The sequence below is a fragment of the Neurospora crassa genome, linkage group I, assembly GCF_000182925.2.
Source record: "Neurospora crassa OR74A linkage group I, whole genome shotgun sequence".
Lineage (NCBI taxonomy): Eukaryota > Fungi > Ascomycota > Sordariomycetes > Sordariales > Sordariaceae > Neurospora > Neurospora crassa.
In genome coordinates, this window is record NC_026501.1 from 934,681 (window position 1) to 955,262 (window position 20,582).

Sequence of the window (20,582 nt, forward strand, 5' to 3'; positions counted from 1 at the left end):
GACAGGGATGCGAAAAAGACTCTCAAGCTTGTTGGAAGATATCACTGGAGTCACCAGACGGTGAAAATGATCCCCAAAAGCAATTGAATTACACCCAGCGAGCGGAGAGTATTACCAAATTTCAATATGCATAACACCGAAGCAAATATGGAAATCACCCCCATGTGGCACTGGGCGCTGGGCACGATTATCTGCCGGGGCGGCGCATGCTGTGGCCCAACTTTTCTGATGACGGAGCCATCCCGGAGCACCTATTTGGAGAGATGGCGCACGAAGTAGTTGATACTCTACCGAATCGATTCGTTGCTGATGGCCTGCCGATTCAAGATATGGTTCGGCGAGTACCTCTAACAAAGTGTTATCGCCCCGTTCGATCCGCCCGAATCACCTATCACTAGGTAGGTGGGAAACCTATATCATATCATCCCATTCAAAAATTACGCTTCATTGTTGGCAATGTCCAAGTGACCACCTGGAGAGAAAATCAACAGTTTCCAAGAGCAATAGGGTCCAATGGAAGAAAACTCGAGGATTCCGAAACAACAACCGTCTGAATGCAGATTTCCTACAAATTCTCACCTCAATTCAGATCAGGGGTGATCGAAGGACAATATAGGAGAGTGTCTGGGCTCGCTAAAGAAACACCAAGCCGTTGGGTACACCGGGGGGGCGATATTGCAGAGATACGGCAATGTTGATGGTTCTTGCCCGCTGCCCACAGCAGATTGTCGGCTCCTGAGGAGCGCGAGGTTTCCCTGGTGGGAATTTGCGGATCGGAAACAACACCCTGGTAGTTTCATCGAGGATGTCATCAACGGTATGAAGAAGGAGGTGGAAGAGATTGTGAAATGCGGTGAGAGTGTAGAGGAGGTAAATTCTGGTAAGTGGAATGATACTACTGAATATAGGGACAGCGATGACCGGGCAGACAGGCAGTTACGAGGGTAGTGATGAGGGCGAGGAGGGTGAAGACGATTGAGAAGGCAGTGGGGATAATGGTTGACCAATGTTGATGCCAGGTACTGTTATGAATCATGGGCATCAGCTGACATGACCGAGAGCAATGGATGTTAATTGACGGTGACTTTCTGATAGAGGTTGAATTCTCTTTCTTTTCTGTACCTTGTTTTTCCGCAACAGCAAGGGCACAGCATGTCTCGGGAAGGTGTCGAATGGAATATACTTACCACAAATCATCTTAGTTGCCCCTGCCCCTGTTTTTTTTTTTTTTTCGTGTTACTCTGGAGAAGTTTGATGGAGTTAAATTGTTCATTCGTTGCGAGCAACCGACATCACCTCACTGGAGCAGCAAAATTCCCGAGTTGCTTACCCAGAAAAACTGAAGAAGTAAGGAGGCCAGCTTGGAAGCCATCTACTCCTTCCCAGTTCGACCTATGAGGTGATGCAGCATACAGGCACTCCTGCCCTCCTGAAAAGATGGAAGGAAGGCACCTTTACCCTCCAACACCCCATCCATTCCTTTCACATCTGCCGCATCATGATGTGTGTTTTACGAGGAAGCGTCTCTCGTCCCAGTGGTGCCCGTCACGTGGCTTTCCTTGACTTGTTAAATCCTTCAGCTCTCTCCTGTTTCCTGACCGGAGATCCAAACTTTCTAACTTTGCTACTCTGAGCTCATTCCGTCATTTCATTCCAATCATCGTCTCGCTTCTCTGCCACAATAGTCGTTACTTATATACATCACTCCATCACTGCAACTTGTTACTTGTCAACTCCCGACTTTTACCGTCGTCCTATTGTCGGTGTAATAGCTACCCGTGCTGCCCTCTCTGTCATAACAGCCTTGCATCTTGTCGGCACGATGACTAAGGATCCGGAAGTCCATGCCACACAACACTCGCTAGAGCACCGGATAACACCGCCCCAGTCGTCAGACAAAGTTATCTGGATTGGTTTGACCATTGTGTTAGTTTGTGGTTTCTTCTTGTTTTTCTAGTTGCATTACTTGTATGAGCCAAAGTTTCGGGCATGGATACTCAGGATCATGACCTGGCCACGGAGAGCTACAACCGGCGAGGAAAAGTAAGTCGATTTCATATCATGATTTTCTTTGTTGACTCCGATCGATACCTATCATATCTTGCTCGCACACAGCTAACCAAGAATACTTTCCCAGCAATGGCGATATCCAGCTGAGAAACCTACCCCAGGCGGCGACGCCCACGAACGAAGACGGGAACGGAGACAGAGACAACGAGCCGAGAGCTCGGCCCCAGACGACGGCGACTCACGGAAACCCCGAACACATAAACGAACGAAGACCCCTTGGGCATGGGAGATCTATCTAAGTAACAGCAGCCTACTACGTACCTGGTTATCGGAGCCGGACGGAGACGCTCATTTATTTGGCATGAGTCCACTCGACGCCTAAAGCTTTCGGTGGTGATTCCGGCCAAGTGGGACTGATCCGGATAACGGTCGTCGGTGGTCCACTGGTCCACTGATCAGCGGTCAAGAGTGGCAGGGATTGTCCGCAAGTGAGGTGTTGCCATTCTGGGGAGCTGGCCGGCTGCGCACAGCTGCTGCCGAAGCTCAAACGCTGATCTCTTCCTCATTTCTTCCGGCTGTCGACAGCATCACATCAAAAAGTACGAATTCACAGGGGCGGTTGGGTGGCACACCATGCATAGGGCACAGAAACCCCAACTTTATCCATGCACCATATCCCGCGACCGCTATGGGGAAGAGACACACAACGAAAACCTGGGAAACATATAACACGGCATCGAAGCAACGCTGTCACATTCTGTTATGATTTACACACCGTAGGACATCGGTGAAGGCGTCTTTTCGCCGGAACACTTGTCCGGAGCATTGCTTTTTTTCACTTACACCTAGCGGGCGGGATGGTTGAGTAGGATCCACTGGGGAAAATAGGGGACCGGGTACATGGTGGGGAATTGGCTATTTCAGGTACAATTTCGGGGTTTTCGCGGCTGTTGTTCCTGAATCTGAAACCCCAAGAAGGCTAGACCAGTACGCAGGCTGGGGCTTGATGGCACCCAACATCATCAACTGCACAGTCTTGGCAGGGGGGTTCGACCTTGAGCATACGATTCGATGTAACCTGTTGAGCGGAAAGGGAAAGACGGCTAGGATTGTTCAAGACTCTTCCCCCTCGAGCTATCGAATCTGTCGTCCGCTTAGCATATTTCTGAACACAGCGCTAGAAGCCCAGACAACATATCCACCAAGCTCAAAAGGCGGTCCCAGAGATTACTGCGAGACAGGAGACACAGCCAGGAGAGGATGAGGAGAGGAGGAATGACTCCCCACAGCCACGGTCGACGTGCTCGGATCTTCACTCTTCGACCCGTTTTGCCTCGAGTTGTCGTCACCAGTCGGCCCTACGGTTCCAGCAAGACAACATGATATACCCAAAGCGTTTTCACGGCTCTGTTTTTGTATGTAGGTATAGACAATCAGTTCAGCGAGTAGTATCGATTCTGCAATTCGACATACAGAGATCTTCATTATGCGTCGCAATCTCTGGACTGGGGTACTTTGGAAGCACTGACTGAAGACGGACAATTCCGTCCCCAGACCCCAAGAAAATCATTCGTGGCTCATTTCCACTTGTATTATGACAGTCGAACTGAACAGATGTTGGTCGGCCAAGCTGGCTTACCGGCACTTTGACCCCCAGCTTGGGTGCTTGGCTGGACCGGGGCCTGGCTCATCTCGTCACGAAGTCGAAGATCCAGCGAGCTAGACTCATCATGGACACTCAGCACGCTAGCTCTCAACATCGGTGTAAGATCAGAAACACTATGAAAGGTGAGCTTGCCCACCCATCTGGCTCTTGGATCTTCTTCTTTTATATCTCTCCCTACGTCCCTTTTGATCCTGTTCACCCCCATCATCAAACGGCGTGCTTTCCCAGCCGTGCAAGCCTCGTGTTTGCGTCCACTCTTTGAGTCAATCTCATCACATACTCTTTAACAACACCTCATTTATTCTATTCCAATACCAAAGCTAATCATTTAATATAATCATGCACAAAAGTCTAGTGGCAGCGGCCGTCTTGGCCGCTACCGCCCGGGCCCACACCCTCACCGAGGCCAAGGTCAACGTTTACTGGGGACAGAGGGGAGACGCCAGGCTCAGGGATCACTGCGACCAGGCCAACTTCGACTATGTCACTATTGGCGCTCACTGCGATGCCACCTACTACACGAACGGCACAACCAGCGGGCACATGAATGGCAAGTGCAGCGTCGTTGCGTCGGACATCAAGCACTGCCAGGAGAAGGGAAAGAAGGTTCTGCTTTCCCTTGATGGTGTCGAGCACATGGGCTCGCGCTTTTCTCTGTCCAGCGAAGCCAAGGCCGAGGAGTTTGCCAGCTTCCTGTGGGGAGCCTTTGGACCCTACGATGCCAAGTGGACGGGACCCCGTCCTTTTGACTTTGCTGGTCACCGCGTCTCGGTTGATGGTTTCAACTTGGATGGCGAGCTCAAGCTCAACGGAGGTATGTCAAGTCATTCTTGGGTTTGGAGTGTCAGATATCAGAACGTGAACATTGGCTAACACACCGCAGCCGGCGAAGGTGCTTATGCCGCCATGGCCAAGAAGCTTCGTGAGTTGTACAACGGCAACGCCGAGCTCCTTCTTACTGCCGCCCCCGGATGCTCGCTTGATGATGTCAAGATGAAGGCCATCTTCGACAACGCCCAGTTCGATGCCCTGTTCATCCAGTTCTACAACAACCCTAGCTGCGAGGCTGCCTCGGCCTCTGGCTTCAACTACCTCCAGTGGGAGAAGGCCATCGCCGCCGGCATGAGCAAGGAGGCCAAGCTCTTCATCGGTCTTGCTGGAGCTTCTGATGCCGCTGGCTCTGGATATATCGAGCCCCTCGAGGCTGCTGCTCTGATCAACACCTACAAGACCCGCTCCTCTTTTGGCGGTGCCATGGTCTTGGATGCCTTCCGCGGCCAGACTTTGGCCAATGGAATGACTTTCCTCGATGTGATCAACACTGTTGTCTCCTCCGCCGAGGCTGTTGACCTGAGCTCTGAGTTCTGCGAGGACGAGTCTGCCCTTCCCAAGGTCCCCTCCGTCACCGAGGGTTCTGCCGGTGGCTTTTTCACTGTTGCTGACCCTTCCGCCATCACCTCTGGCCCCGTCGTTCTCCCCTCCGGTGGCAGCTCTGTTCTCCCCACCGGTGGTAGCTCTGAAGACGAGGTCTGCGAGGACGAGAATGTCATTCCCAAGGTCCCCTCCGTCACCGATGGCGCTCACGAGGTTAACCCCACCATTGTTGATACTTCCATCATCACCTCTGTCCCCGTCGCTCTCCCCTCTGGCGACCGCTCCGAGATCATTGGCGGCAGCCCCGCTACCGAGGACGACGTCTGCGAAGGCGAAATTATGACCGAGGATCCTCTTCGCTCTGGCGTTGTTCCTAGCGGTGTTATGCCCACCGGTGCCCTTCCTTCCGGTGTCCTTCCCTCTGGCGACCGCTCCGACATCATTGGCGCCATTCCCTCTGGCTCTATTCCCCTTGGCTCTGCTCCCTCTGGCCTCGTTCCCTCTGGCTCTATTCCCCTCGGCTCTGCTCCCTCTGGCCTCGTTCCCTCTGGGTCTATTCCCCTTGGCTCTGCTCCCTCTGGCCTCGTCCCCTCTGGCGCCGTTCCCTCTGGCTCCATTCCCCTTGGTTCCGTCCCCTCTGGCGACCGCTCCGACATCATTGGCGCTATTCCCTCTGGATCCATTCCCCTTGGCTCCGTCCCCTCTGGCGTTGTTCCTTCTGGTGACCGCTCCGAGATTATTGGCAGCCCTGCTGATGAGGACGACGTTTGCGAAGGCGAGGACCCTGTTCGCTCTGGCCTTGTCCCCTCTGGTGCCGTTCCCACTGGCGACCGCTCCGACATCATTGGCGCTATTCCCTCTGGCTCCATTCCCCTTGGCTCTGCTCCCTCTGGCCTCGTTCCCTCTGGCGCTGTTCCTTCTGGTGACCGCTCTGAGATCATTGGTGCTATTCCCTCTGGCTCCATTCCCCTTGGCTCCGTTCCCTCTGGCGCCGTCCCCTCTGGTGACCGCTCCGAGATCATTGGCGCTATTCCCTCTGGCTCCATTCCCCTTGGCTCTGCTCCCTCTGGCGCCGTTCCCTCTGGCCTCGTTCCTTCTGGCATTGTTCCCTCTGGTGCCGTTCCCTCTGGCGACCGCTCCGAGATCATTGGCAGCCCCGCTGACGAGGACGATTATTGCGAAGGTGAGATTACGCCCGAGGACCCTGTTCGCTCTGGCCTTGTTCCTAGCGGCATTGTTCCGACTGGCGCCGTTCCCACTGGCCTCGTCCCCTCCGGCGGTGTCATCGGCAGCACCGTCCCCGGCGGTGTCATCCCCAGCGGCGTCGCCCCTGGCGGTATTTTGCCCTCCGGTGTCGTTTCCAGCGTTGGCTCCAAGGTAACCGGCCCTATCGATGGCGATAACGTTGCCCTCCCCAGCGTTGGTCTTCCCTCCGGTGGTGTTATTGCTTCCGGTGTTGTTCCTTCCGGCGTTGTTCCCTCCGGTGTCGTTTCCAGCATTGGCTCTAAGGTCACTGGTCCTATCGATGGCGATAACGTTGCCCTCCCCAGCGTCGGTCTTCCCTCCGGTGCTATTGCTTCCGGTGTTATTCCTTCCGGTGTTATTCCTTCCGGCATTGTTCCCTCCGGTGTCGTCTCCAGCATTGGCTCCAAGGTCACTGGCCCTATCGACGGCGATAACGTTGCTCTCCCTAGCGTTGGTCTTCCTTCTGGCGATCTTCCTTCTGGCGTTGTCCCCTCCGGTGTCGTTCCCTCTGGTGTTCTTTCCAGCGTTGGTTCCAAGATCACTGGCCCTATTAATGGCCACAACGTTGCCGTTCCTAGTGCTGGTGTTCCTTCCGGTGTTGTTCCCTCCGGTATCCTTTCCAACGTTGGCTCCAAGGTTACTGGCCCTATCGATGGCAATAACGTTGTCCCTACCGGTATCCTTCCTTCCGGCAGCGTTCCCTCCGGTGTTGTTTCTAGCGTTGTCTCCATGGTCACTGCTGATCCCATTAACGGCGACAAGATTGCTGACCCCTCTGCCGTCACCGCCCCCGCTGAGTGGACCACTTCGACCATCTATGCCACCACCACCTCTACTATCACCAGCTGCGCTCCTGAGGTGACCGACTGCCCTGCTAAGATCGGCCAGGTCACCACTGTTACTGTCCCCATCGGCGTCACCGTCTGCCCCGTTACCGCCACCGAGACTGCCGCCCGCGCTCCTACTGGTATCTTTACCTCGGTCCCCGCCGAGTCGATTCCTGCTGGCTTCACTACCTCGACCGTTTACAGTACCACTACCTCCACCATCGCTAGCTGCGCTCCTGAGATGACCGACTGCGCTGGCAAGATTGGCCAAGTTACTACCGTTATTGTCCCTGTCGGCGTCACCGTTTGCCCCGTTACCGCCACCGAGACTGCCGCTACCGAGACTGCCGCCCGCGCTCCTACGGGCATCATGACCTCGGTCCCCGTCGAGTCGATCCCTGCTGGCTACACCACCTCGACCGTCTACAGCACTGCCACCTCCACCATCGCTAGCTGTGCTCCTGAGATGACCGACTGCGCCGGCAAGATTGGCCAGGTCACCACCATCATCGTTCCCGTCGGCGTTACCGTCTGCCCCATCACCGAGGCCTTCCCTCCCGCTACCTCGGTCCCCGCCGCTCCCGCCGCTGTTCCTACTGGTGCTGCTAGCGTCCCTGCTGTCTCCGCTGTTCCCACCGGTGGTGCGGGTGTCCCTGCCGTCTCCGCTCCCGCTGTTCCCACCGGTGGTGCTGGTGTTCCCGCCGTCTCCACCCCCGTTGTTCCCTCCGGTGTTGCTGGTGTTCCCGCCGTTTCCGCCCCCGCTGTTCCCTCCGGTGGTGCTGATGTCCCTGCGGTCTCCGCCCCTGCTGTTCCCTCCGGTGGTGCTGATGTCCCTGCCGTCCCCTCCAACGGTGCCCCCGGCGCTGGTGTTAACAAGGTCGCCACCTCCTCCGTCGTCTCCGTCTCCTCCATGCCATTCACCACCATCACCGTCGCCAAGCCCGCCGCTTCCGCCCCCGGTGCTCCCGGTGCCCCTGGTGCTGGTGTCCCCGCCGAGTCCGCGGCTGTGCCCGCCGGTGGTGCCCCTGCCGTTCCCTCCGCCGTCAACGCTCCTGTTGTCCCCAGCGGCGCTGTCCCCACTGGCACCGGCGTCTCGGTTGCTCCCTCTAGCGCTGCCTCCACCTACAGCATGCCTGCGCCGCCTGCTCAGACCGAGCCTGTGACCGGCTCTGAGCCCTCGGAGGTTCCTGTCACTGCTGGCGCCGGACGCAACGTTGTTGCGATGGGTGTCCCTGCTTTGGTGGCTGCTTTGGTTCTTGCTTTGTAAAGAATATTTTTTTTGTGATATGCATGTGGGAAGAATTTTGAATGGAGGATGAAACAAGTGAAAGGGATGGATGGGTGTACATGGATGAAGAAGCTGAAGAGCAAGAAGAAGAAGAAGGAACTTTTTTGGATATGCATGATTAGCAAGCTTTTTTTCCCCCGGACATATTAGAAAGTGTCTTTTATCTTACATACCCTAATGTACTTGCATCGTACCTGTTACCCACCCATCCATCTTGCATCTCTTTCTCATTCTTCTCCATGTGTCCATATTCATGTCTGGCGGTTTACTATACCATTCTGCATGCATTCAATCCATCCTAGAAGTATGGACGGGAGAAATAACAACAAAGCAAAGCGAGCGAACGAGCGAGCGAGCATATTAGATATTTGGATTTATCTATACTTTTTCTAGCGTCACTTGTTTCCTAGAGTAAGACTTCGCTTCTCTTTGTGTGTTTTCTTTGTATATATAAAGCAGATGAATAAGATACCTACCTATGATGAGTACCTACTAGGGACATCTATATCTGGTGCCAACGTGAGCCTTGCTCGGACATAAATGTATCGAAAATGGTCAAGAGAGAATACTATGAGTTATCATCTACCTTTTATTATCTCCCGTTGTTATCATCATCTCCCTTTCGTGAAAGTAACTCACAGTGTCGCGATACTAAATGAATATTTCCTAATCTGCATATCCTCGCAAATCAATTCGGAGGGATTCAACAGAAATATTAATACCTAGGTGAATATCTAGAAGAGATGATCAAGACATGTATAACTCACATTTAGAAAGCTACTAAAAGAAACATAAACGTCATTCTCAATTGTGTACCTACACAATGTACACAGTATGCTGTATACACGAGCAAGGCACCTCACCTCCATTACCTAGGTAACTGCCTACCAACCAGCTAAGGTAAGGTACCAACCTCAGATCTACTTACCTACCTACCTACCTATCTCACCTCTACCAGACCTACTTAGGTAGGTATCAGGAAAACCAAACAGCCGCATCGTACGAGTTGGGGTCCGATGCACAGATCTCAATCTACCTAGGAAGTTGCTGACTAGACAGACCCTCCCGGCTTGGCTTGAGCGAGAATCAGTACACAAAGCTGGGATGCCGTGCTGTGCCGTGCCATGTTCTTCTCGCTCATTGATACCGGGAAGCATGCACGTGGGTTTATCTCATTTAAGGCAGAGGTAGTTGCAGTGGGTCAGGGAAGTTTGGTCAATGCCCGCCTTGGTAATTTAATAGTTACTTGCTCATGGGTGTCTTTTTGTGCCTCTTTCTCTGAAGCTATGAGTTTGTCTAGGTAGGTAGGGAGGTGGGTAGTCCTTTGCCTTGGTACTAGGTTGGGATTGGGAGAATGGTACATTGGTGGAAGAGATTGTTTATCGTCATCATCATCGCCAGTTGGCTACCTACGTACCTACCTATGTTGATATCACAGGTTATACTGTCCGACGAAATGAACTCGACGAAAGCGTAACTCCCAAGAAACACATAAGAGAATAAGCTCCAGGCCCGGTAGAGTCTCTTCATTTTCTTTGATCGGTATAGTCCAGTGCAATGTAGTTCGATGTCAGCGCAGTCATGCCGAATTTTCTATCTAGGTACCTTTACCTACATGTACTTCACGATATATCAGTCCAGGTTCAGTAAATGTAATGTTATAGCGACTCTTTGCCTATTCAATTCGGGGCCATGTCCCGTTCTGCTTGCACTGATGGCTACCTACAGTTATGTACGTCCTGCTCACTCCTACATCGTCTTCGCCGATCGCCATATAAGCCGCAGGGAAACCATCATCACTCACGTTTCTAGACTTACTGATAATCTCTAGGTTACTTGCTTGCTGACTTCCATCCCATGACCACTTCCCCCAAATGCTTCCGAAAGGAAGTTTCCTCTCACACCTCACACCTCACCCACCCACATTGACACCTACTGTGCTCCCTCTCCCTCGGCTTGCCACGGCCTTGCCTTGATCGATCGTAATCTAAAAACCTTGATTTCTCGATCGATCGATCGATCGATCATGAACGTCAATCAATGCTGATGTGATGTGATGTGATGTGATGTGATGTGACATGATTGCTCAAGGTACGAAGGGAAGACATACATGTCTCTAATGAAAACTTGACATATCAGACCAGAGGTACTCACGAAAACTGACAAGAAGCTAGGTAGCTATTGACATGCAAGTTCTGTTTAGCTACTTGGATAATTCCTTAATACTCACCTTCACCATCCATCCCTTTCTCATTCTTTTTTCAAAGTCTCACCCCAGCTTGCCAGGCCCGAGTATTCGGATCTATTTTCCCATATAGCTAGCTATAATGAGATAGGTTGATCCGGTTATGGATTCCATCGCGATCGAGACATGTACAGTACCGTACCTACCTTCATAGTAGGTATTAGGGATACACCTAAATATATAAGGTACCGACCTAGAGCTGAATTTAAATGTGCCTGGACTCGTGGCATGTATGCATGTCTCACTAAAGAAGAAAAGGCAAAAATATATCGAACATCTACACTACCTAGAACGAACGCATGGAAAAAGCGTGGCATGAACATGGGCATGGCGTGACCATGACATCCACATGGCACGATACCTATTGCTGAAAGGCGTCGCAGGTGTGTTGTGTTGTGTGGCACACATATCATACAAGCTGATGGCGGCGGCGGCGGCGGCGGATCGAATAAGGCTTGCCCATAAAGTCTTCTCTCTCTACAAGTGCTCCGACTGGCTTGACGGACATATCACATCACTTCGGCTTGCTTTTTTTTTTTTTTTTTTCGGCCCTATATAAAACTGCTGGAAGAAAAAGTCTGGCCCTATAGGAGGAAATATGGACGTGAGAAGGGTTGAACTCGGCCACTAAACACTTTACCCATTTTCCTACTTGACTTGACTCAATCAATGTCTGAGTCCCATACCATAAAGTCCCAAACGGGCCAATGTATCTGTCAACTGCAGCATAGTAGTGTGGAAACGCGTATGTAGTGGTAATGCGTGGTGATAAAGAGAAGAAACAAAAATCTAGAAAATGTGGCGCTCCATGGCGTTTATAATCGAACCATGGTGTTCTCATGCTTTTGCGGTTTCAGCTCCGAACTTCCCAGCTCCGTGGGAATGGCATGTACCGAAAAAAAGAAAGAAAGAAAGAGAAGCGTTCCAGTCGGCTGGGCTGCCTTTTGCTGGGTTTTCGTCACGTGCTTGATTCTAGCTACGACACAATGAGACAGTTACATACCGGCTGTATCTAAATTCGGGTCAAAGGCCCGAGTCTATCAAAGCCCAGATTCCAGCCACGTTGACTCCCATAGGGCCAGCTACCTACCTACCTACCTAGGTACCACCCTTCTTCGCGGGAGTCGAAGGTAGATGCACGTATGTAGGTCTCTCTCTGATTGACGCTGCACTGCACTGCACTGGACCCGAATGAACTTGGGGTTTTCGATCCGATCCGTTCTGGCGGGACACATTGCGACCGCGGATTGGAAATGAAAGGGATGCGTTCGTTCGGATGCGGTTTGTGTATCCGACGATCAGAGTTACCCGACTTGGGGATTGGGGATTTTGCCAAGCGATTGTGGGATATGCAAGTTGAGACTTTACGAACGACTGGAACGAAAGCAAACCTAGGTAGTTGGGGATAATGGAATATAGATAGGTACCGAGCCGGACCTAGACGGTTGTAGGTATACGGCCAAACTCGAATGTACAACGTAAAGTAGGCTTCGTTACGGAGGTAGAAGCAAGCTAAAGTTAGGTATGGAATATATGTATGTCTCTCTTTCCCTCGTGAGTTCTTGTATGTGTAACGGTCTGGAAGTGTTCCCACCTCTCCTTCCTTCATCCCCTTCTATGGGTTGGGTTGGAGAGAGGAAAGTCACGTCGGTCAGACCGGGAAGATGCTAGGAAGGGGCGTGATTTGAAGGAGAGACCGAGCTCGATGCGTCAAGGGTGCGATAGTGGTGTAGCATATGTGTTGTACATTGGTAGCTGAATGAAAAAGATAAAGCACGTGTGAACGGAGATTGCGTAGACAAAAGGAGGAAAAAGAAAGGAAAGCTTCTAGAAGGGTTGATAAGATGTCTTGCAACAAGTCCCTTCCGACTGCCGAGTGAAACTCATTGCTTGTTTTTTGCCCTGTACACTTGTGACGATGAAGGACTTCACCATCGCAGCACTGTTACGTTACTAGTATTGTGGTGGAGAGCAAGAAGAAGACTCTGCACATGCTGCACATCAGTTTACCCAGGGTTGACTTCCCCTTTTCATGCTTTCACACTCTTCAATTACCGGGCCCGGATCTTGCGTGCCGATACACGACACTTGCCGGTACACCTACCCGACAAGACCCCGTGGACGATCAGTGGTTGGGTATGTGACCGAACGGGGACAGCCCGGCGGTACGGGTGAAACACGGCTTTTCATGCTGGCCAATGTAGTAGTGTAGTGGAACTAACGATGATAGTTTGTTTCGGCACCGAATGGTGTTTTTCACACAGGGATCCTGAAAATAGATGACCTCACCATCCATTTTGTGGCTGATGGATGAGTAGATGCTCAATGACAGTGTAACAGTAAAAACGTGTCGAAGTGATGCGATTCACACCACGTATGGGCACCCAGAGGCCCAATGCCAAATGACGTTTGGGCAGTCAATGGTCTGGGGATCGGGCATGGCGATGAACTGGAGGATCCTCGGCTCTCACCTGTGCTTGGCTGGGCATCCACCAGGCGTGCTAGGTAACGATCAGGTCAAAAACGTGCTTTGATGCTGGTAGCATCTCCACTAACGCCAGCACTCGTCGGATGCCAACTCACTCCAGGAGGCATGTACAAACACGTCTTCTTCCTCGTGCAGCGGGGGAGGCTAGAAAGGAGTTAGTGTAAAGTTCTCCGATATAGGCAAGCGAAGCAGGGTTAGGTAAATGGCTTGGGCGAACCAATTATCATACAGTGAAAGTGAGTTTTGGCAGACTTTTCATCGGACCACCGGCATCTTCTCGAAAGGACGTCTGTGGCTAGCAGGGCATGAATGCACCTCGGGCTCTTTGTGACATAGAAGGGGGCCCAAGTATGCCAACCAACTCTGTGCAACTGTGATATTGAACTTGATGCGTTCTGGCGACCCAACCATGATGTTGTAGGCCGTTGGAACTTTCATTGCCTGCACACACTCGTATCATACATGTGGGCTTGAGTGTAGGCCATGCGTGTGTGCGTCTGGACGCCTGAACGTGATCCTTCTGCGAGCGAATGTCTTGATGTTGAGACCCTGAACGATCAGGTGGATGGATATTGGACAAGTCTCGAAGCGGTAACGGACACCTCTTGGTATTGACGTAGGTGGTTGTTCTTGCCACGGCACAGCGGAAGAAATGGTCCTAACTGTCAGGACGACAGGGTCGATTCGGGTCCCGGGATCTCCCTTCGAGTCAAATCCATCTCTTATTGAAAGCATTGACACCATTTCGGCACACGAGCCTCAGGATCCATCAGGAGTCGGAGGCTGGGCCGAGACCCTAGACCCAATAAGCTTCCATGACAAAGACCTGCTCACGATAAGACATTCCCCTCGGTCATACTATGTAGTGTACATCTCCACTCGGTACGGGCCGGAGATGGAAGCGGTGACCACCGGGCTTCTCAGCTCGAAAGGTTGTCAGTCTGTAAAGTTGCCACCGGTCCCCGAGGAGGTTGTCGCATTTTGCATGAGTTTGCTTCAGTCTCACTTTTGACAGCGGATAGGGCCGGCAGTTTCCAAGGGTGCGAGGGCCTTTTTTTTTTTTTTTTTTTTCTTTTCTTCTCTTTTACCCAGGCTTGCTGCTGTGAAACGACACGAAGCAGGATAGGGCTCGATGATGTCTGTTGCGCACTGCTAGTATGGGAGTGTGGATGTGGGCGGTCGGGACTCACGCGGGGCGACCATGAGCTACCTACCTTCCGTGACGGATCACATATGCAACTGCAACAAGCGTCAACGGCGGTGATGATGGAGCGCTTGATGGATCGCATACAGATCGCGGAATGAACTCGTGTGCCATCTTCTCCACCAACATCTGGAATTAAACCACTGTGCAGTGAGCTGGTATGGAGGCGAAGGTAAGGTGAGTCGTTGGAGGCGGAGGCGGAAGCGAGTCCGACTCCGGGCCAATACCACCTTTCTTCTCTTTGCAGCTGGCATGGTCCCTTCCAGTCTTTGCCAGTCATCAGTGTGCCAGTGTTGGCGTGCTTCTCATTCCGTAGCCAGCCAGTGGTCCAGTACACTACCTATGTCGTGACGATCTGGGTATCCGTAACGTGTAGTGTAGTGTAGTGTACCAATTTCCACGAGAAATGGGCGTGGGCAGGGTAAGCCAGCCAGTCAAGGAGATGGATATGAGGCTCCCTCGCGTGCGTAGATGGACAATATCGTGGTTTGCTGGTTTCGCCATCGGGAAGCAGCTTCGGTTGATCATGGAGCTAATAAGCGCGGATCTGGCAGATGAAAAAGGTTGTTCCGCGGAGGCATGGATGGCATTGGTGTCTCGTGCGTGTACATCTAGAACATAGTCTAGATAGTAGGAGCCTCTACACTAGTGTAGTGTACATAATAGCACCTCCGCGGTTGGCGGCTTTTGGTGGGCGTCAAACCTGAGGGTCGGGTTTACCGCAGTCTGTATGGTAGTGTACGTAGTGTAGTTCTGGAGGGCAGATGGTCTGGACAGGGCAGGGAAAGACAGCCCAGACGCCTGCTTCGCCACTCAGCTTCCGTCCACCGGCCCTCTGGCGTGCGAGGGTGGTCTTGGTGGTTCCTCAGTGATCCAGGCCCATCATCACCAGAGACATGCTATGTATGAGACAGCCCGGATGAGAGACCCATAAGAAGGTTAGATCTCCCGAAGAGTTCTCAGCAGATGACATGTCAACATGCCAATGCCGGGGAGAGCAAGAAAGGCGTGCCCGCTGTCGGGTGTATCTCGCTGTTGCTGAAGACTTTGAAAGCTACCGTGGTGGTGTCGTCGCAGCCGTGTAACCGTTGCCTACCTAGTGAGAATAATAGCGGCTTTGTGCTGCCCTTTCCCTCCGAACCATTCAGTGCACACCACTCCCCTGACGGCGTCTCCTCCGCCCCAGGGGCATGCCCTCCCCCCCCATCTTTCCGAACCCCGTAAAGGGTGGTGTGGGCAGCAGCAACATAGGTAATGGAGGAGGCCATCCCAAGAGGCCGGGTGGGTAACCGCGTCGGCGATGCCCTGTGAGTGGCCAGCGGGTTTGACAGAGGGAAGTGCCGTAAATGTCTTCAATTGCCTCCCCAATCAAAGTTAGGTGGCATTGGCACTAGCTCGTTCTCATTCGATAGCCGAGGCTGCATCATTTTTTTTTTTCTTCGCTTTTTCTCTGCTGTCGTTCATTATTAACAATCAGGGAGACTGAGACGCCCAATGTGGCGGCGGACTTGAAATGGGTCGACTTGCAATTGCGGAATGAAACATGATGAATAGCAGACAGAGATGGAAGCTTCCATTTTCAAAATGGAATTGTTCTTCAGTTTTTTTTTTTTTTATTTTTTTCCTTCCTTTGTCTCTCGCTTTTTCTGTCTCCCCGACTCACCCCTCCTCCATCCCACTTTCTGTCCGTCTACGCAGGATGAGCTAGAGTTGTCAAATTCGGGGTCTCACTGACCCTTGAAACCTTGGGTGCATTCCGTAGACCGGAGCTGGAGGAGGCGAAAAAAAAAGTCTCGATGATGAGAAAAAAAAGAACGAGTCTTTGTGTTGGACGATCCCAGCTAAAAGTGGAAATGTGATGGTGCCAAGTGAAAGAGGAGTAGTGTACACTACACTACACTTCACTACACTACACTACACTACAGCACACAACAGCCATGTGAGGTACTTTGCAGTCAGAGTGGAAAAAAAAAAAAAAAAAAAAGGCTTTGTGACAACTACCTGATCCCTTGGTGGTGACTAATGCGGACTGGTAGATGCTGGATAATACATAGGTATGTATTGTGCCTGGCGAGCTGGGCCGGGGAGAAGGACCCGGGTGAAGCAAAGATCAACACACTAGGGAAGCGAGGGAAGGGGGAGAAAGAGGATGAAGGACGGGACCCGGACCCTAGTGTCCACTGCCCTGAGCAACAATGTGTAAGCTAACCCCACCCATCAGATGGAACGGGTCTACAATCTGCAAGACTATCGCTGTTTTCTGGAGGACCGATATCAGGAGCAGTTTCGGGGACTTTTTGGACTTTTTGATGTCACTTTACTTGTTGCTCATCCACAATGTCCATCAGGCTTACATTCTCGCACTGGATCACACTCCTTCTAGAGATAGCCATGCCTGACCACGAACCATCTGAACATGTAGTGTAGACTCTAAAAAAAAAAAAAAACATGAGCAGTTGGATGAACAACAACACGAGTCAGGTACCGCTCCTCTGGTCAACGTTTAGTCAACTCAACTATACCTTATCCAGCTTCCCTTGTTGCCGGAAATAAACTCGATGGGACCGGGTACCTTGGCTGAACCCAGGCTGGCCATGACAGCAGCTGACCAACAAGTTGGATTCAACAAGGATGCCGTCTGGACGTTTTCCATCAGAATGTAATGTAATAGTACACTACATAGTACTCTAGAGATATTTGATGCTCGTGCCAAGCTACCACCTACCGAGAGGAGGCGTTGTCAAGATCTAGATGTACTACACTACACTACCTACTTAGTACGTATCTGCCGTTCGACTCCAGGTGCCAAGCTTTCCCTTTCCAGCAGCACCTGCACACACCAGCGCCCGCCGTTGTTTTTCGGAGGGGGGCATAGCGAGGTGAGGTGGTACGTACAGTGCGGGTAGGTAGGTTGGTAGGTATGGAGGTAGCGAGCGGGTGGGACGGGACGGATGGATTCATTCCACATTCTGTGGTTCTTCCTTCGCGGATTCGATTCTCTGGCCCATCGATTTCCCACTACGGTGGTCCTAACGCACCCGCATGCAGTGCTGCGGGTCACCTCACCTCCCCCATCAGGTCCCAGCCCAGGGCAAGTACAACCACAGTTATCGAACGACCTAGTGTACCTAGCTTGGGACCCAATGGGGGCACGCTGAAGGGCCGCGGAAGTGGTGGGCCGCAAGGTACCTCCAGTGTACAGTGGGCAAGTCAACCAAAGTGGAAGCCGAGACCTCTCACATCCTGGGACCTCGTCCGAGAATCATCCTTAATTCCAACTTCCTTTTTTTTCCTCCCCATTCCCGTTCATTGCCTCCTCTTTCCTCTCCGCCTACTTTCCTTGTCACGAGGGTAAACAACTGGTGTCTCAGTCTCGGTTTCCTACGCTGGTCTGTCTCGTGGGCTTTGTTCGTTCTAGGCCTCGCCTTTCTTCTTTAATAGATCTCTCTTTCAAATACCACCAGGCATCATCTTGTGTTTATCAGACTCCGGGAAAAAAAAAAAAAGTTGTCATCCCTCCCCTACTCCGTCATCGTCACCACATATCACACTTACCACATCCGCGATACCGTTGCCAACAACTCAATCTTCCGCAGACAGCTTAACACTAGAGTTTCCTACGCATTCATACACGCTGTCGCCCTCAACGCCCCCGGGCCCCGCCTCGCCGACTGCCCAATGCCGGCTTCCTCGAGGCAACCCTTCCTCCACGATGGCTACCATCGAGCCACGGCTTATGCACCTCTCAACCGTACTTAACACTCAGCAAGCCGACAGCCCTTCACCTATACAGCTCGGTCCTATAACGGCCCCCGTGAACAGCAACTCGCTCTATTTACCTACCCTGCCCCGCGATGCTGGACAACAACCACAACCACAACAACCACAACAACAACAACAACAACAGCAGCAGCAACAACAGCAGCAGCAGCAGAGAACCGACAAGCAACTGCCGACTCTGCCACCGATTCACACGCTCAGTAACGAGTCTATGACCAAGCAGACGCCCAGGATAGACCCGTTCGCAAGCGATTCTGCCGCTCGCCACCCTCCTTCGAGTTATTCACTCCAATTGCTACTTTCATCAAACTCCCCAGAGACAAGCAGCACGCCCCTCTCTCTGCGCAGACCTGCAGGCGACCACCCCGATGCGCTTCAAGATGCCTACAACAAGAAGCGGCAGCGGGCTCTCGCTGCCAAAGACGACTATGTCCAGCTGCCTCAGCCTCTCAAGAAACAGAAATCCACCCAAGAGGTGGTTCTTCAACAAGTAGTCACGGTCCCACCCATCCTTAACGGCCTTCACGAACCGCCACCCAACCCCAACGCCAGCAGGTTTCCTCCAATACTCTCCGGCGTTGTTGACCATGAGGCACCGAGGATAAGCGGCTACATGCATGATCTCAGTCCTCCGACCCATGTCCCTGCCTCGGCAACCACAACTCCACCCGCCGAGTGGTCCATTACATCCCCACCCCCAACAGACGGAGACAAGACGAGTGGCGGAGCCAAGGCGAAACGGAGGGCGGCGAAACCACGGAGAAAGTGGTCTGATGAGGAAACCAACAACCTTCTACTGGGTGTCAGTCGGCATGGTGTTGGAAAATGGACGACCATTCTGGAGGATCCCGACTACAAGTTCAACGATCGGACTGCCGGTGACCTCAAGGATCGGTTTCGGACCTGCTGTCCCGAGGAGCTTCGTGGGGGTTCAGGCAAGAGAAGCCCTGCGGCCGACAAGTCTACGTCAGGCGAACCAAGCACGCACATGAACAGCAGGCACAAGAATGGCTTGTCGCTGGATGCTCTCTTGAGCAACCCAGAGGCTGGACCGAGTGATAAGGATAGGGGTGACTCCGACTCGGCCCCTGCAAAGCAGAGAAAGAGTCGGGCACACCGGAAGAAGATGGAAGATCTTGTCGAACTGGGAATCAGGGGTCCATTCAAAAAGTCGCACCGTCGTGAGCGGCGTCCATTCACGGACTTGGACGACAAGGAAATCCTGGCAGGACTCAAGAAGCACGGGCCGGCTTGGACCAAGATCCAACGCGATCCAGAGTATCATCTTCAGAGCCGCCAACCCACGGATTTGCGCGACCGGGTTCGCAACAAGTATCCGCAAATTTACGCAAGCATTGAGAAGACCAATCCCCGGGATAAGGACCATCAAGCGCGCGGGAGTGCGGAGGCGTCTACATCCAGCATCAGTCTGCTGGAACCTTCCATTCACCCTACGATATCCAAAACTCTCGAGCCGACCATAGCACGATCGATAGAACCGCAAGTATCGCGACAGAGCTCGAGGGAGGAATTGCCAAAGTGGCTCCCGAGTACGACATGCGAACCGACAGAGACGCTACCCGGTCTGGCTTCTGTTTTTGCCGACTTGCCCGACGGTCCTCTGTCGTCGTCATATTTCGGAGGACCGCCCGATATGGACATATCCCGACTCCTGCTAAACGATGCCCAAGATCCTTCCTCAGCCTCGGAGCGCCTGAGATATGGACAGGGAGGTATGGGGGGAGGGGCGCCAGTTATTTCAGGAGGTCAGGATGGTTTATCGGGCGGATCCGCCCATCGGAGGGCTCTCTGAAGCGCGAGGTAACAGGTAGGCATGCAGAGAGCTTGCCACAACGTTGCGATTTCTTGCCGCCAGCGCGAGAGATCTTTTGTCGTCTCTAACACACGAAATTTATCGCACGGCAAACGGCCGGCGCATTGTTTGAACCTGACAAACTTTCATTTGTTTTTTTTGCTATGTTATCAGCGTATATGGGTTTCTAGACACAGGGCGTCACCGGTCATCAAGGCAGGCTTCGCAAAACATCTTTTTTATTTCTTTTTTATTTGCGTTTATACACATCGGGCGGCGTCAGTCAAGGGGCTGACAAAAGACTGGGATCGGGAACTTGGGGGCACGCATTTGTCTTTGAAGAAGGACAGACAACTTAGGGAGGAGTGCGTCACACATATTCATGGAGAGCTTCTTCTGAGCATCTTCTTGGTTGGGGCCGGGATCGATCCACAGTCAGAATCGAGGCAGGAGCAACCGTCAACAATGGGAGGAAGACGAGATGACGAGAGATACAACCAGAGGAGATAGGAAACATCAGTGACAGTCAAGCAAACTACTTCGCAGTAGGATGCCTAGTACTTAAAGCATACGAGTAAAGCAAATATGAATTCGATTGACTTCACTAAGAGTGGCTGTTATGGGGTGCTTTTTCGAGGTAGC

The 20,582-nt window shown here is 52.4% G+C and overlaps 3 protein-coding genes and 1 non-coding gene across 5 annotated transcripts; 3 read left to right on the top strand and 1 right to left on the bottom strand.

Annotated features, from left to right (window-relative positions):
* The first annotated feature begins 2,449 nt into the window (after positions 1-2,449).
* NCU14003 lies at positions 2,450-3,497 on the top strand. Its single transcript, XR_897759.1, has one exon. It is a non-coding gene; the product is annotated as a ncrg70 (non-coding RNA).
* chit-1 lies at positions 3,106-8,897 on the top strand. Of its 2 annotated transcripts, XM_011394648.1 has the most exons (3): positions 3,106-3,798; positions 4,027-4,490; positions 4,560-8,897. In XM_011394648.1, exons 2-3 carry the CDS (start codon positions 4,220-4,222, stop codon positions 8,387-8,389), a joined length of 4,101 nt encoding a protein of 1,366 aa, XP_011392950.1. In that variant the 5' UTR covers positions 3,106-3,798; positions 4,027-4,219; the 3' UTR covers positions 8,390-8,897. The 2 variants fall into 2 exon arrangements, with proteins under 2 accessions (XP_011392950.1, XP_011392951.1); XM_011394649.1 differs by having other exon boundaries at positions 3,106-4,490.
* A 7,620-nt stretch (positions 8,898-16,517) lies between these two features.
* NCU02183 (hypothetical protein) lies at positions 16,518-16,943 on the bottom strand (the record flags this gene model as incomplete). Its single annotated transcript, XM_959160.1, has 3 exons — positions 16,518-16,607; positions 16,702-16,777; positions 16,870-16,943. 3 exons carry the CDS (start codon positions 16,941-16,943, stop codon positions 16,518-16,520), a joined length of 240 nt encoding a protein of 79 aa, XP_964253.1.
* A 686-nt stretch (positions 16,944-17,629) lies between these two features.
* Positions 17,630-20,577, top strand: NCU02182 (hypothetical protein). The gene has a single exon (XM_959159.2). The coding sequence runs from the start codon at positions 18,060-18,062 to the stop codon at positions 19,938-19,940; it is 1,881 nt and encodes a 626-aa protein (XP_964252.1). The 5' UTR covers positions 17,630-18,059; the 3' UTR covers positions 19,941-20,577.
* The last annotated feature ends 5 nt before the right edge of the window (positions 20,578-20,582 follow it).

Excerpts from the sequence above, each read along its gene's own strand:
- chit-1 (XM_011394649.1), top strand. The coding sequence starts at position 4,016 with ATGCACAAAAGTCTAGTGGCAGCGGCCGTCTTGGCCGCTACCGCCCGG. Across the intron at positions 4,491-4,559 it reads CGAGCTCAAGCTCAACGGAG|CCGGCGAAGGTGCTTATGCC; the intron begins GTATGTCAAGTC and ends AACACACCGCAG.
- NCU02182 (XM_959159.2), top strand. The coding sequence starts at position 18,060 with ATGGCTACCATCGAGCCACGGCTTATGCACCTCTCAACCGTACTTAAC.